We start from the raw sequence: 15,280 nt of genomic DNA on the forward strand, positions 1-15,280 counted from the left end.
CTTATTACTTGGGAAAAAAATAGGGTCATAAAAAGTATGTGTGCCTAAAGCTGATGGCAGTGATAGAAACTAACAAATTAGAATCATTTAAGGTAGAAATTAAATAAGAAATTTTCTAACAAAAAGTATTTATTGTTAATTTATTGCTTAAATTAATTTACAATTTTAAAATTAAGTACATTCTACAATTAAGTTGTTAATTAAGTCTTCAATTAATTAAATGAGAAACTGCTAAAAAGCCAGTAGAAATCACATTTTTAGCTTGTTCATTATTGAAAATCTAGTTCTTTTGAAAAAAGCTTTGTGTGAAGAGAATCTGGAGAAAATGCTGCCAAATATAGGTAGAGGTCAATTCTTGTGATACTATAAAAAAGGACTAAAGGAGAAAGACTATAAAAAGACAGGCTTAACTGTCTTGTCATGTAAGGGATAAAATGAAGATAGGATTAGTGACAGAGTCAGGAATGAACTGGAAATAAGGTTAATTGGGATGGGATGGAGGACATTGGAATAAACAGGTCACAATTAGATATAATATCAGGACAGTTGTGGGGTCAGATAGATGAGATGAGAGAGGTAGTAGATTCAAATCAGTTGAGAACTAGTCTGAAGTAACTGGTTGAGTAGTGTCTGAGAAAATAATAAAATTGTTTTTAAATTATTTCTTATGTTGAAATAGGGATGGACCAAATTTATATTATTGATGTTGAAACCTTTTATTACTCAAAAAAACATTTGTCATGGTTGTTTACATCTTTATCTGAGTTATCCAATATTTTTTTTAAAAGGAGGAAATTTGTCACATAGTTGTAGCATTATACACATTTGCTTATGTAACAGTAAAATGATCTTCGTGCTTTAAATATTAAACACAATAAACTATCTAAATATGTTGTGTGAAGGTGTGTGAAAGCAGACTAAAATGAATGTCTTTATGAACAAACTGGAATCCATCACACTGCTTCTTGATTTTTCTTACCCCTTTCTTCTCTTCCAACTATTTCCAAATTTTATAGATAGATAGATAGATAGATAGATAGATAGATAGATAGATAGATGATAGAGAGTTATCACATTTTTTCAAACAATTTATTTTAAATTAATATAAACAAGACACAGGCTAATATAAAATTTGCTTTTAAAAAAAATCTAACGTGCAACATCCAAAACTAAAATAGCCTTGTATTTATCCCACACACATACACACACACACACAAAAGTATTTAGTCAGATACCAATTGTCCGAGTTCTCCCACTTAAAAAGATGAGTGAGGCCTGTAATTGACATCATAGGTAGATCTCAACTATGAGAGACAACAGGAGAAAACACATTCAAAAAAATCACATTATCTGATTTTTAACAAATTTATTTGCAAATTATGGTGGAAAATAAGTATTTGGTCACCTACAAAAACAAGCAAGATTTCCGGGTCTCACAGACCTGTAACTTCTTCCTGCACCAGACTGGGAAGACTGAATCTGCAATAGGCAAGCAGCTTGGTGCGAAGAAATCAACTGTGGGAGCAATAATTAGAAAATGAAAGAGATACAAGACCACTATTATCTCCCTTGAGCTGGGGCTCCATACAAGATCTCGCCCCATGGGGTCAAAATGATCACAAGAACGGTGAGCAAAAATCCCAGAACCACATGGGGGAACCTAGTGAATGACCTGCAGTGAACTGGGACCAATGTAACAAAGGCTACCATCAGTAACACACTACACCACCAGGGACTCAGATCCTGCAGTTCCAGACGTGTCCCCCTGCTTAAATCAGTACATGTCTGGGGCTGACTGAAGTTTGCTAGGGAGCATTTGGATGATCCAGAAGAGTATTGGGAGAATGTCATATGGTCAGATGAAACCAAAGTAGAACTGTTTGGCAAAAACACAACTCATTGTGTTTGGAAGAGAAAGAATGCTGAGTTGCATCCAAAGAACACCATACCTACTGTGAAGCATGGGGATGACAACATCATGCTCTGCGGCTGTTTCTCTGCAAAGGGACCAGGGCAACTGATCCATATACATGAAAGAATGAATGGGGCCATGTATTGTGGGTTTTGAGTGCAAACCTCCTTCCATCAGCAAGGGCACTGAAGATGAAACGTGGCTCGGTCTTTCAGCATGACAGTGATCCCAAGCACACCACCAGGGAACGAAGGAGTGGCTTGGTAAGAAGCATTTCAAGGTCCTGGACTGGCCTAGCCAGTCTCCAGATCTCAACCCTATAAAAAACCTTTGGAGGGAGTTGAAAGTCCATGTTGCCCAGCAACATCCCCAAAACTTCACTGCCAACACACCAGCAACAATGTGTGTCAACCTTGTGAGGACTTACAGAAAACGTTTGACCTCTGCCATTGCCAATAAAGGATATGTAACAAAGTACTGAGATGAACTTTTGTTATGGACCAAATACTTATTTTCCACCATAATTTGCAAATAAATTTGTTAAAAGTCAGACAGTGTGATTTTCTGGATGTGTTTTTTCATGTTGTCTCTCATAGTTGAGGTCTACCTATGATGTCAGTTTCAGGCCTCTCTCATCTTTTTACATGGGATAACTTGTACAATTGGTATCTGACTAAATACTTTCCCCCCACTGTGTGTGTGTGTGTGTGTATTTAAAATAATGATTTTTCACAAAAAGTTATTGCAAAATTTGGATGTAAATCATCCAACCTAAAAAACAACAACAACAAAAACCCCAAATACACTTCAGATGAGTACATGATCCCACAGATAAACTTCATCTTGATCTTGGATACTATCTCCACTCCCACATCTTCTTCAGCTCCTGGACAAAATTTCCCCTTTGTCTGACTTCTACCCATTTACAATTCCTCTGACTTCTGAGATCACCATTTCATATCTGACATCAAAATCTTTAATCTCAGCAAGTCCTGTGAAACAATTCTCTTCTCTCTGATATTAAAATGCTTGAGCTCAGCACGTTCCTCCTTCTAAATTCCAGCATAGTCTATCCTCTTTCATTTCTGAGAGTACAGAGTCATCCCAATCAGTCTTCTATCCCGGAACTTCTTATGACAGTTTGATAATCCAGCTCCTTATCCATCTGGCCAGATTCTCCAACAGCATACACCTCCAAAAATTTAAATTATCATGATTGTTGTTATTATTGAATCAAAATTTATGAAAAAGCACAATATCAGAAGCATAAACATCTGGATGCAGTATGGGGACCTTGTACTTAAAAAACATCTGATAATATAAAAAAGGTCTAAATGAAGGTGCTATTCCCAACTAAAAAGAGTCTCTAAAATTAAATCAATCAAACCTGCATAGATACTGACTTAGTTTTTTCAATGGATGAAGCTGAAACCTATAACAGAATTGAAGTCATTGACATTTATTATTCCTCAGGATTGCTTTTCTTAGCTATAACGTGGCCGGTGTAAATATAGAAATGGTGTTGAGTGTCAAGCTTGTAAAATAAATAGAGAAAAGAATTAACATTAAGTCAAATAATTTAAGACACCACAGTCAAACAATGGCTGTCTGAAAGATGTTTAGGGAGACAGAATTATGCACCTGCCGTGGAGGGCAGAGTTTAGGCTCCATAGCCTGATGGCACAGACAGCTTTGGGTCCGTTGAACCCAAATCCCCATATTTTCCCTGAAAGGCACCAGGATGACGTCTGTCAAACATGAAAACATTGTCCAAATGTGGCTGCTGTGGTTGTTGCTCTTTTATCAGATAATACCTTCTCCCCACGATCACATATCTCTTAACGTGTGAGCTGGAAAGGCTTCAGACATGACAAATTGTCTGCCACTCAATACCCCATACCACTTCAGATTTCTCTGTTAGTATCAACCATAAGGAACACAACAAGTTAGCATTAAAAAAGCTCCCTGCTGTATCTATTGGAAACAGAATCCTTTTTCTTTGACATGTTTGGTCCTTATCAGCTGGCTTCAAGTGTTTTGAATGTCTTTACTGCTACTGATCTGCAATGTATGATCCTTTGTAAAATGTTTTATTGGCTAATAGGCATTATCCCAACAAGATTAACTTTATATGGATACAGAGATAATGATTTTCTGTGAAGATATGTTATGACATTATAAAATCTGTATTAAATATGGAATAATATATAGAATGGTCATCATAAGAAACATTTCATGCACATTAATTTTAAAGCTTTTTTTTTACCAGATACCAAAATTGTGTCACAAACTACATGGAATTCTTTAGCATTTTTGAATAATGGCAGTAAAATTAATAGTAACTTACTTTTTTTCCAATGGGAGGTAAACAATTTGTAATTATTCAACATTTCAAATATTGTTCACCCAAATAATTAAATTTGTGTTTTAAAAAAGGCAAAAAGTCAGTGATAGTATTTTAGCTTTACAATTGATTCTTGCAAGTTTTCTCCTCTGGAACAGCAACAGTTATGTAATTAAATCTGAAATTTACGCAAACTGGCTATTTGTTGTCGAAGGCTTTTATGGCCATAATCACTAGGTTGCTGTGATTTTTCCGAGCTATATGGAAGCTTATTACTTCAGAAAAAGCACAAACTATCCCACATTCTTATTAGCTGATAGGCATTGTCAAAATGCAATGACATAATTCCCATCTGCTCCTTTTAATCCAAGCAAGTGTATGGATTTGTTGTGGAACTATCTTTTATTGCCCTGTTTTAGATTATTGAAATTCTGGAGCAGTTCTAACCTTGATTTCTTTCTGTCTTGACTAGTCTTTTTCCATGTTGCCTACACTATATAGACACATTACAGTTCAACAGATTCCAAAGTAGTGTAACTAGTAACTGTAGCAAACTTATTTTGATGCTGAATGGAGTGCAAATGTTGAACTGGTTGATACTTTGAATTGGGGAGCACAAAGGAAATTTGGCATTCATGCAGTGGACAATCTGAGCTGTGTTTCAATTGTAATTTTAGTACAGGGCCTTATGTATATGGACCAAATGAGTCAGGTTGGGAAATAGTAGACTTTGTGGCATCCACGTGCCCAAATGGCCAACAAAGCCACTTAGTGCAGCCTTGTTCTGCATTAAACAAAGTCAATAAATATTAAAATTATTGTGGCTGTAATCTTTTAACGTCATATTTGGGATTACATCTGAATTGATATCAGTGTGGCTTACTTCTGTGTAAATCTGTAAAGAGTTGTAACAATTTCTACATATTATGTGATTTTTTCCCATTATTTCATCTTTAGAATAACATACATTTTTTCTTCTTCCAGTTAACCACAGCTGTCCTGACAATCAATTTAAATGTCATAATAACCATTGCATCCCCAAGAGGTGGCTCTGTGATGGAGCAAATGACTGTGGCAGTAATGAAGATGAATCAAATGAAACTTGTGCTGGTAAAACAAACAAAAAAGTTTTGTTTTAAATTTATGGTGATTAAATATCCGGGTCTTAGTTGTAAACAATATTGAACCATCATTCCTGCTATTTATGATCTCATTACTGGAGTTCTGAATCCTTGTTGTATTGCCAGTAGTTTTATGACAGAGACAGCATAATTGTTCTTGTCTGTCTCTGTATTCCCAAATAATGTGGCACTCATACAGCTTGACTTGATTGACACAGAATCATAGAAACATAGAATCATGTCTGTGTTATGACTTGTTTAAAGAGGAGAATCCTTTCCCAATTACATTTTTCTTAGAACTTGAAATTCAGTAGGACATATTGAGAGCCAAGATCTACAATTTTTCCCCACACAGTTTCCTCACATATACGCGACTATAATTCAAGCATATGTATACAAATGCATATCTTTTAGCCACAGGTATCAGAGAGTGTAGTTTTGTGATTTCTTTTATGTTATGGGAAATTTTATTTAAAACTACAGATCACATTATTCCCATGTAATCTTTGTCATTAAAATATCATGATTTTTAAATCATATCAGTTTACATAGGCAATACTTCATATGAATACTCATCCATGTAGTGATGAGAAACTCTGGGAATTAAGATATTATTATTATTTTTAGTGTCGTTCATCATGTCTCCCTACAACTCAGGGGAGAATTTCTTCTCATTTTACCTTCACGACAGTTCTGTGAGGTTATGAGAAAGTGAGTGACCAAAGCTGAACCTCAAGGCTAATTATTTGAACTTGAATTGCCTCAGTGTTAGACAGTGTGAACTAAGGTGCACTTGTGGCACATACTCTCATATAATAAATGCTGTCACTACAACTGCATGACTTCCCGGTACATGCTTTCTGAAGAATAAAATACAGTCCACGATATATAGATATAATAAACCCGTTTAATTCAACTAGCTTTCATTTGAACTCTGTTCTTCATTATTTGTATGCAATTCCCCCTTTAAGCAAGAACATGTCAAGCTGACCAATTTTCTTGTGGAAATGGGCGTTGCATTCCAACTTCATGGATGTGTGATCAGGAGGATGATTGTGGTGATGAATCTGATGAAATGGCATCTTGTGGTAAGTGAATTTTATTTCGTTAACCGTATGGTTGATGGAAATAAATCCCTGATTGTCGATATACTACAGCTATTCAGTACAAACTGTTCCCAATAATACTTCTATATCATCAAAAAGAAGTCAGAGGAGACAAATCAAAATGACTCTTATTTCCTTTTTGCGGTCTCCATTTCCTATGACGATAAGTTTTAAAATATGAAAGCAGAAAATAAGTATATAAAATTGCAAAAAGGAATGAGAGGGTATCTGCTCTATTTCCAAGAATATAAAATCAGGGGCTTATCTACACAAACTAAAAAAAATGTACTTAGTTTGTAGCCACTGCCATCCAAATACATAACATTCCTTACAATTTGTTTAGAACGCAATTCTTTTAACTGCAATTCAGTTCAGAAATGTGCCTTTTACCCCACACTTTTGGAGGGAATCCAGATTTTTTGGCTTGTAGCCAGCTCTCCAATGCAGCATCACATAACTGTGGATTTATGGAGAGGAGTTAGTGAACAGGTTCAGTCAATTGGTGCCCTGGTAATTACCACTACAAATTGGTTCTTTTCTAGTGCAAATATATTTAAATAAGTTTGCATACGTTGTCTCTTTGTTTGTTTAAGAAAGCATGTATGGTGATGCTTGTGTATTGATATATCAGTATTAGCACAGCCTTGCTTAACAGGAAGTATGTGCATTCACATGCATGATGGGGAAAATGCAGTGGCCATAGCTATGTAACTAAAATGCAAAGGATCAGAGAATGTTGACTGCCCTTTTAAACAATGGTAAATTTATCATAGGAAAATTTGTGGCCAGTTATGGGGAATTCACTGATGTAGAATAGAATCATTGAGTTGGGAGAGACCACATGAGCTATCTAATCCAACTCTCTGCCATGAAGGAAAAGCACAAAACACCCCCAACAGATGACCATCCATCCTCTGGTATAAAGCCTCCAAAGCAGGTGCCTCCACCACACTCCAAGGCAGAGAGTTCCACTGCTGAGAACTCTTACACACAAGAAGTTTTTCCTAATGTTCAGGCAGAATTTCCTTTCCTATAATTTGAACCCATTTTTCCAGGTCATAGTTTCCAGGACAGCAGAAAACAAACTTGCTCTCTCTTCCTTATGACACCTTTTCACATATTTATGCATGGCTATTATGTCTCCTTTCAACCTTCTCTTCTGCAGACTAAGCATACCCAGTTCTTTAATGTGCTCCTCATAGGCTATGTTCTCCAGACCTTTGATTATTTTAGTAACCCTCATTTGGATACCTTCCAGCTTGCCAATATCTCTGTTGAACTATGGTGCCCAGAATTTGACACAGTATTCCAGGTGTGGTCTAACCAAAGCAGAATACAAAGACACCATGACTTCCCTCGATCAAGACACTATAATCCTTTTGATGCAGCTCCAAATCCCATTGGCTTTTTTAGCTGCAGCATCACATTGTTTGTTCATGTTAAACTTGTTGGCCATGAAGACTCCAAGATCTTTGTCGAATCAGGCATCACCCATTTTGTATCTTTGCATTTCATTTATTCTGCCTAAATGTAGTATCTTGCATTTCTCCTTGTTGGAATTCATTTTAGTTAGTTTTGGCCCGACTCTCTAATCTGTTAAGGTTGTTTTGAATTCTGATCCTGTCGTCTGGGATATTAGCTATCCCTCCTAATTTGGTGTTATGTATGTGACATGTGTGACATTAATTATGTCCATGTGGGATCAATGCAGACAAGGGAGATGTAGTATAAAATATGTTTTGGTTTTTTTTTGCCATTTTGATTTTTTCCTGTTTATTTATTCATATGTGTGTCTGCAATTTTGTTTTTAAAACAGAGGAATTCAACCCAGTTTGCTTGCTTATTTATTTATTCTTTTCCTAATTGCTACATCTACTGCTCAAATGTTTGATCCCACAGCCAGGTTTTATGTTTTTTGAAAGGCCAGAAGGGAGGGGACAGACCTAATTTTGTTGGGGAGAGAGTTCCACAGCCAAGGAGCCACCACGGAGAAGGCCCCCTCTCTTTCATCCCTACCAGTTGCACCTGCGAAGGTGGTGGGACCAAAAGCAGGGCCTCCCTGGATGATCTTAACATCCTTGGCGGTTCGTAGAGGGAGATAAGTTCAGACAGGTAAACTGTGCTGGAACCATTAAAAGCTGTTTCAGCAGCAGACACTAGGGTCTTCGGAAATAAGATAGCTCCTCAAGAGTAGAAATTGCTATTCAATGAGTGCTGTACTCAAGAAAAGGAAGCATTGGTGTTTGATTCAATACCGGTGCTTGTGATGGTCATTTGGGAAAAAGTGAACCACAAAAAAATCATGTTTCCCATGCTCTGGTTTTAAGGAGTTAATATATGGCAAAGGTAGAGAAAGGTAGAGAAAACTTCTATTGTCTGCTTAGGGTCACAATGAAGACATTTAGAACACAGTTTTCTCATTGACCCATATTTACCTGCCCTGGGATGGCAGAGCCTCAAGTTAATATCAGCTACAAATACTTCTATTTCAGAGGATGCTTGAAGACTATCTAACTTAGATCTTGATTCTCTGTCATACTCATTTCTATGTGGCCTGGGAGAACAGGCCCCTGACTAACTCCAGCTACAAAAGCGATAGTGATGGCAGCTGCTGCTGTGACACCACTTCACTGCATTTCTCCTCCCTCAGGTTTTCATTAAGACTTTTCTGTATTTTACCATATCAAAAGTCTTGTGTATTTCTTCTTCAGTTTTCTTTTTATCCTACTTTTTCATTTTCTGACATTTCAGTTCTGTGAATGAGATCAGTAGGGATTATTCCTCATTAAGCATGCTTCAGATTGTAACACATAGTATTTTTATACTTGCCTTCTAATCTCATAACACTGAAGACAATTTGGTCCATTAACTCTAGACACTTGTACACTTCCTACCCACTACCCCCACTCCCACACCCATAGGCCTCTAACTTTGGCTATAGAAGTTCCTAGAGTATGGCTGCTTTATGTCCTTAATCCATTTTGGGGTGGGAGAAGCAGAAGATAATATAAATCAAGCAATTTTGTAAATGAGTAAGGCACCATTATTCATTAGACCTATCAAATAATGTTTTTAAATGTTTAATATGTATTAATTTTAATTTTATTTTTTATTAAAATGTTCATTTGAATTGTATGTTGGCTTAAGGCATTGAATAATTGCCTATATGCAAGCCGCGTTGAGTCCCCTTCGGGGTTAAGAAAGGTGGGGTATAAATAGGGTAAATAAATCAATGCCATTTCCATCCATTGTGATGCTTTTGAAACATAACACGGTTGTGCACCAATTATGAGAGAAAATAATATTACATTTAGCTAAGTTTCTTATAATTTGCTAATTCCAAATTATGCCGCAAGTACTTTTCTAGCTGTGTTTGTGAGAGCTGCTGTGCATTTGTTTGTCTCTGTGCTGGACCTACATACCTCTGTGAAGTGGAAAGGTTGCCTTTACCCTGGTGCTGCAACTCTGCACACTAGTGCCATCGTATCCATGTTTACTCAAATCAAAGTCCTACTGAGTTCAGTGGAACGTACTTTCTAGTCATATTACTGCAACTTGAAACATTCCAACAAACAAAATTAGGGTAATAATGAATAATGTGGTTTAGCTTTCCCTGATTTAATAAGACAAAAGTACATTACCTACCTCTCCCTTGCCCAGAAATGCCACATTATATGTAGAAATCATTATACAGAGTTCAATAATGTTTTCATCAAATGGAGTGCTCTCTCTGTTCTTTTTTCCTTCATTATACTGGCAAGGTTACAACTCTCATTAGCACTTTCTTCCATCAATTTATGTGAAAAATTATGAGTTCCTTTGTAAAGAAGGACTACTTTTTAGCATCACTGTTTTTCAGAAGGGGAAAAAGAAAGGTTGATGCATGACATGTGAAGTTGTGGTAAATATCTGCTAAGCAAAGAAAAAAGTGATTCCTTTTTTAATCCAACTATTAAAAAATGAATTACACCAGTAGCTGACTCCTCTTTCAATGCTCCTGATGGGACAATGTCTTCTAAAGCATTTAAATGCAGATTTAAAACTGGTGTTCAAAATGTTTTTTTAAAGAACAAAAAGACGGACAGGAAACTCTCCTGATATCTCATTTTGCTTGAGATTGCTTGGCTTCTCAAGCAATATCAATAATTCTGCAATATCAATAATCCTGGAAGTGCTCAGATGCTCTGTGAGTGGTATCCAGTCAATTCCTCAGAGTAGTTCATCAGACAGGCAGGAAGGAAGCAGAGGGAGATGGGGGAAAGTTTTGGGAAGAGTGGGGAAAACATCGTATCCTGTTCTCCCACAAAAAGATCTGTCTTCAGGGCTGGCCAGCCATCCCATAACCTTTTCCTTTCTTCTTTTTCACTTTCCCTTGTCCCCCTCCCCCTAGAAGCAGGGAGTCTTCTCTTTTTTGTAGCATGCTGGCAAGATGGAAATGGCTGTGCAACATTGGATGGCCTCTGTGAAACCAGTATGTGAAAACAGAGAGAATACAGGGAAAGCATCCATATGATGAGGTCCTTAGTAACATAATGGTTTCTATCTATGAAAGGATGAGAAGGCTAATTCATCTTCCTTCCCTATTCCAGATCATAGTCTAGATATTTTTGGATAGTAGATGAAGGCTCCAGTGCATATTGCTGGTAATGATGCTGTGTGTGTTTAGCAGGGAAAAGGAAAGGGATAAAGAAGTCTCATGCTTGCACAATCTTGTATTTAGCCCAAAATGTACTTGTGCATTAAAAAGCAAACTATTAGTTCTTTCACCACCACCATCCTTTTTGGTGAAAAGCAGTATGTGTTTCTGCATATAAAGACTAGTTTAAATGCAGTTAAACACCCTTCTTAATTTCATATATTCTACAAAAAAATTGAAAAAATACTCAAAAACTCTTGTAATCTTATCCAAAAAGTAGAAAGCGTTTTGAGTACTTCATTTTTATAAGCAGAAGAGAAAGAAGTAATCTAAATCATTAATTCAACAGAGAACTGGTTGTGGTTTGATACAGAACCTATTTTTTCATGGCAAAACACTTAGGAGAAAAAAAGAATGTGTGAAGTCTGACACACGGCAGCTTTGGATACACATTTTTCCCAGGGAATCATTTAATATTTTATGGGCCTTCACATACAAATTACTTGGCAGAATTCATATGAAAATTCACATTAGCTGCACCTGCTTTAGTCACCTTCTATAACACATCATTGAAAATGGCCCCAGAGCTTTGTTACAAGTATTATACATACTGTGTTCTCCTTTCCTGCCAAAGAGTGCACTATGATCATTTTGTTTACCATAATAAATTGCTTTACATTTTTATTGAAGCCTTCATAATAGCCCTGAGGCTATTAATTTTTAGTTGAACATTTTCCACTATATTATCTCTATTCTCATCATTACATGAATACTTCCAATTTAAGAAAGGACTTTTACATATAGCTTAAAATATCAGTTTTGTGAAAAGCAGAAAAGCAGTAGAAAGCAGCAGCAGTTTGTGATGGCTTTAAGGTAGTTAAAGTAGATAGCAGACATTTACCACAATTTAATATGAAATGAATAACTGATACAGGTTACTTGCAGAATATTTTGTGCCACCTCTGCTGCCTCCCTACATAAGGGCTGCAAATCTCATGATACTGAGGGAGATCACAAACAAGTATTACATCCCTATTAAAAATGTATAGCCACATCAAAGCTGGAACCCTTCCTTGCCTCTCTACCTCACCTGCTAACTGGGCCATTCAGGTTACCACCGTTACTGCCCCATGGGGTCTTCTTCCTTTCAGGTGATACCCAAGTTCAGCCTTCATCCTTGTCCAAACGTATTTCCTGCTACGATCCATCTAGGACCCTAAGATCATCCGAGGAGGCCCTGCTTGTTGTTTCCCCATTGTCTCAGTCACGTTTAGTGGGGACAAGGGACAGGGCCTTTTCTGTGGTGGCCCCCCAGCTGTGGAACTCTCTCCCAAGTGAAATTAGATCCGCTGCATCCCTCTTGACCTTCCAGAAACAAGTAAAATACTGGCTATGGGATCAGGCCTTCATAGATTAGGCTTTTGTAGAGTAGGATGACCTGCTGACATGACGACATATACAGGACTGATTAGCTGCCCCTTGGATGATGATTTCAACTGGTGACCGCTGACTGCTTGATTGTTTTTATATTGTTTTATATTGTTTTATACTGTTTTATACTGTTTCATATTGTTTTATACTGTTTTATACTGTTTTATATTGCTAGTATGATATTGCTGTTAAATTGTATATTTATGTGGCGCTATGAGGTGCCGATTTGTTAGCTATCCTGAGTCCCTCTGCGGAGGTTGAGATAGGACATAATATAAAAGCCTTAAATAAATAAATTCATCCTGTGCACCTCGATCCATTACTGATGCCTCATCTTTTTATTCACCTTCAATAGTTACCATTTTCTAAATACGACTATGTTTTCTATGTAATATAACCATAAAGAAATTGCCTCCCTTTCAAACAAAGATAATGTTTTATTTCAAAATTGGAAAGCTGACAAATATAAATCTCAATTTTAAGAACATTTTAAATGTATTTTACCATCCAGGTGCAGAGTATGATAACTTGTCAAGTCATCTTTATATCTTGATTTAAAATAAAAATGTCACGGTATGAAAAGAAGTGGCATGAATTAAACTTATATACAATGGAAACATTAGAAAATTAGTAGACTTCTTCAGTTTATATCTTGATTTAAAATAAAATGCCATGGTATGAAAAGAAGTGACATGAATTAAACTTATATACACTGGAAACAATAGAAAATTAGTAGACTTTTTCAGTTTAATGATGACCTTCAAGCATATTCAATAATAATTACTTGTTTACTATTTTTTAAATTAAAGCAAACAAAGAACATACTGAGTACATTGTCCTGTAAGTCTGAAAGACTCCTTTTGTCATGTGAAACATGTTCTGAGCCAAATACTTAATAACTTTTTCAGCAGTGTTTCACATTTTTGATCACATCAAATATATTGAATTTTAAATACGCTGACTTGAAACATAGATCTGGTTTAATTCCTTGTCCAGTATGAAAGTCATCTTCAAATACATACTGAAATGCTTGGTAAACACCCCACATTTAATTGTTTTAAAATAATTCCTGGCAAAGGACTTCCTTCTTTTCTATGTGGAGATCCATAGCCTATATTCCCACATGTTCACCTTATACTATTTAATATTAAATTGGAATAATTAATAATATATAGCAGATGGTGACCTTGTTCTGTGGACAATAAACAGCTGTTGTATTGTAGTTTTGTTTATTTTGCCTGTATCTGGAGGTTCAAACCTATCTGTTGTCACATCAAGTTTGAAATAAAGAAAGTATCACTTTAATTTAGATCAGAGATGTCCATCAGTCTGATCAAATCACTAGAAAACAAAAATGCATGAAATATCCATACTTTATGCATGCTCCCTTCATAGCTTTACATAATTGACTGCTTTCACTGGAACACATGTTAATCCTGTTTACAGAAACCATGTTAGGCCATGTATAATGTACAACAGGTGAATATTATGTCTTAAAGCACCTCACCTTTGTCCTGTCTCTCCAGTTTCCAACTGGGAGTTTGTCAACTTGGAATAATCATAGTTGAACAGAAATGTTCAACAATTCCTTAAAAAGATGCTAGTAAATAATTCTTTTTCCATACTAAATCATTTGCATCCACAGAAAAAATAATTAAATCTTTTATTATTTATTTATTTCAGTTACTTATACCCCGCCCTTCTCACCCCCGAGGGGGGACTCAGGGCGGCTTACAAACAGCGGCACAATTCGATGCCTGAATCAATAAACAAACGATACCTACAACAATTTAGACAGTTAACAAATTTAAAACATCAGTACACAATAAAATAACAAAACAATCTCATACTCAGTATTCAGAGTTCCATGTATCCATTCCATTCCATTCATCCATGTTTGTCGTCAGATCTTCCTTTAGCTGCCAGCATGTCCAAAGGCTTGGTCCCATATCCATGTCTTCAGTTTTTTCCTGAACGTCAGAAGGGAAGTCGCTGATCTAATCTCCCCGGGGAGTGAGTTCCACAGGTGAGGGGCCACCACTGAGAAGGCCCTGCTCCTCGTCCCCACCAACCTCACTTGTGATAGTGGCGGAGTCGAGAGCAGGGCCTCCCCAGACAATCTTAAATTTCGAGGTGGGATGTAGAGGGAGATCCGTTCGGACAAATACACTGGGCCAGAACTGTATAGGGTTTTGTAGGTTAAAACCAGCACTTTCTTGCATCAACAATTCCGTGTATACATGCAGATGGAGAATTAGGTTCCATCCAACAGAAATTAGTTGTGACTGTTAAAAGAATTGATTGCAGTCCTCGTTCATTCTAATTTATGTTCAGTTGTCTTTATTGACAGGTTCTTTTAAAATGTGTGGGAATTAGCTAAACATGTTTTATTTTATGTAATTATCTGTGTGCTAAACCCTGAATCTTAAAAGCATCAAACTGATAACATCTTCACTCTTCTTGGTCTTACTTTTTTCTCGTTTTTTTTCATAATAATATGTTGAGATTAATCCTTTATGTTCAAGATAATCATTCTATCACATTAAAATGACATCTAATCATTGGGACCTAAGCAACAGATAAATTTCTTGAGATATTGTGAAGGCTTGGTCCATTGGATTTTGAATTAGCCAAGGTTCTCATATAGATTTCTCACAGGAAGGCAAATCAAGAGAGTAAGGAAATAAGTAAAATATGTATATTCTGCCCATATGCAAGAATCTTAGTATG

At 36.4% G+C, this 15,280-nt stretch overlaps 1 protein-coding gene across 6 annotated transcripts in view; it reads left to right on the forward strand.

Moving 5' to 3' along the window:
* LRP1B (LDL receptor related protein 1B) overlaps positions 1-15,280 on the forward strand; it is a 1,041,366-nt gene that overhangs the window by 778,866 nt on the left and 247,220 nt on the right. For all 6 annotated transcript variants that reach the window (XM_067472799.1, XM_067472815.1, XM_067472824.1 and 3 more), the window contains exons 17-18: positions 5,241-5,366; positions 6,349-6,465. In XM_067472799.1, the coding sequence (XP_067328900.1) occupies positions 5,241-5,366; positions 6,349-6,465 (243 nt within the window). The remainder of the gene's footprint in view (positions 1-5,240; positions 5,367-6,348; positions 6,466-15,280) is intronic.

The sequence above is a fragment of the Anolis sagrei genome, chromosome 1, assembly GCF_037176765.1.
Source record: "Anolis sagrei isolate rAnoSag1 chromosome 1, rAnoSag1.mat, whole genome shotgun sequence".
NCBI classification, from domain to species: Eukaryota; Metazoa; Chordata; class Lepidosauria; order Squamata; family Dactyloidae; genus Anolis; species Anolis sagrei.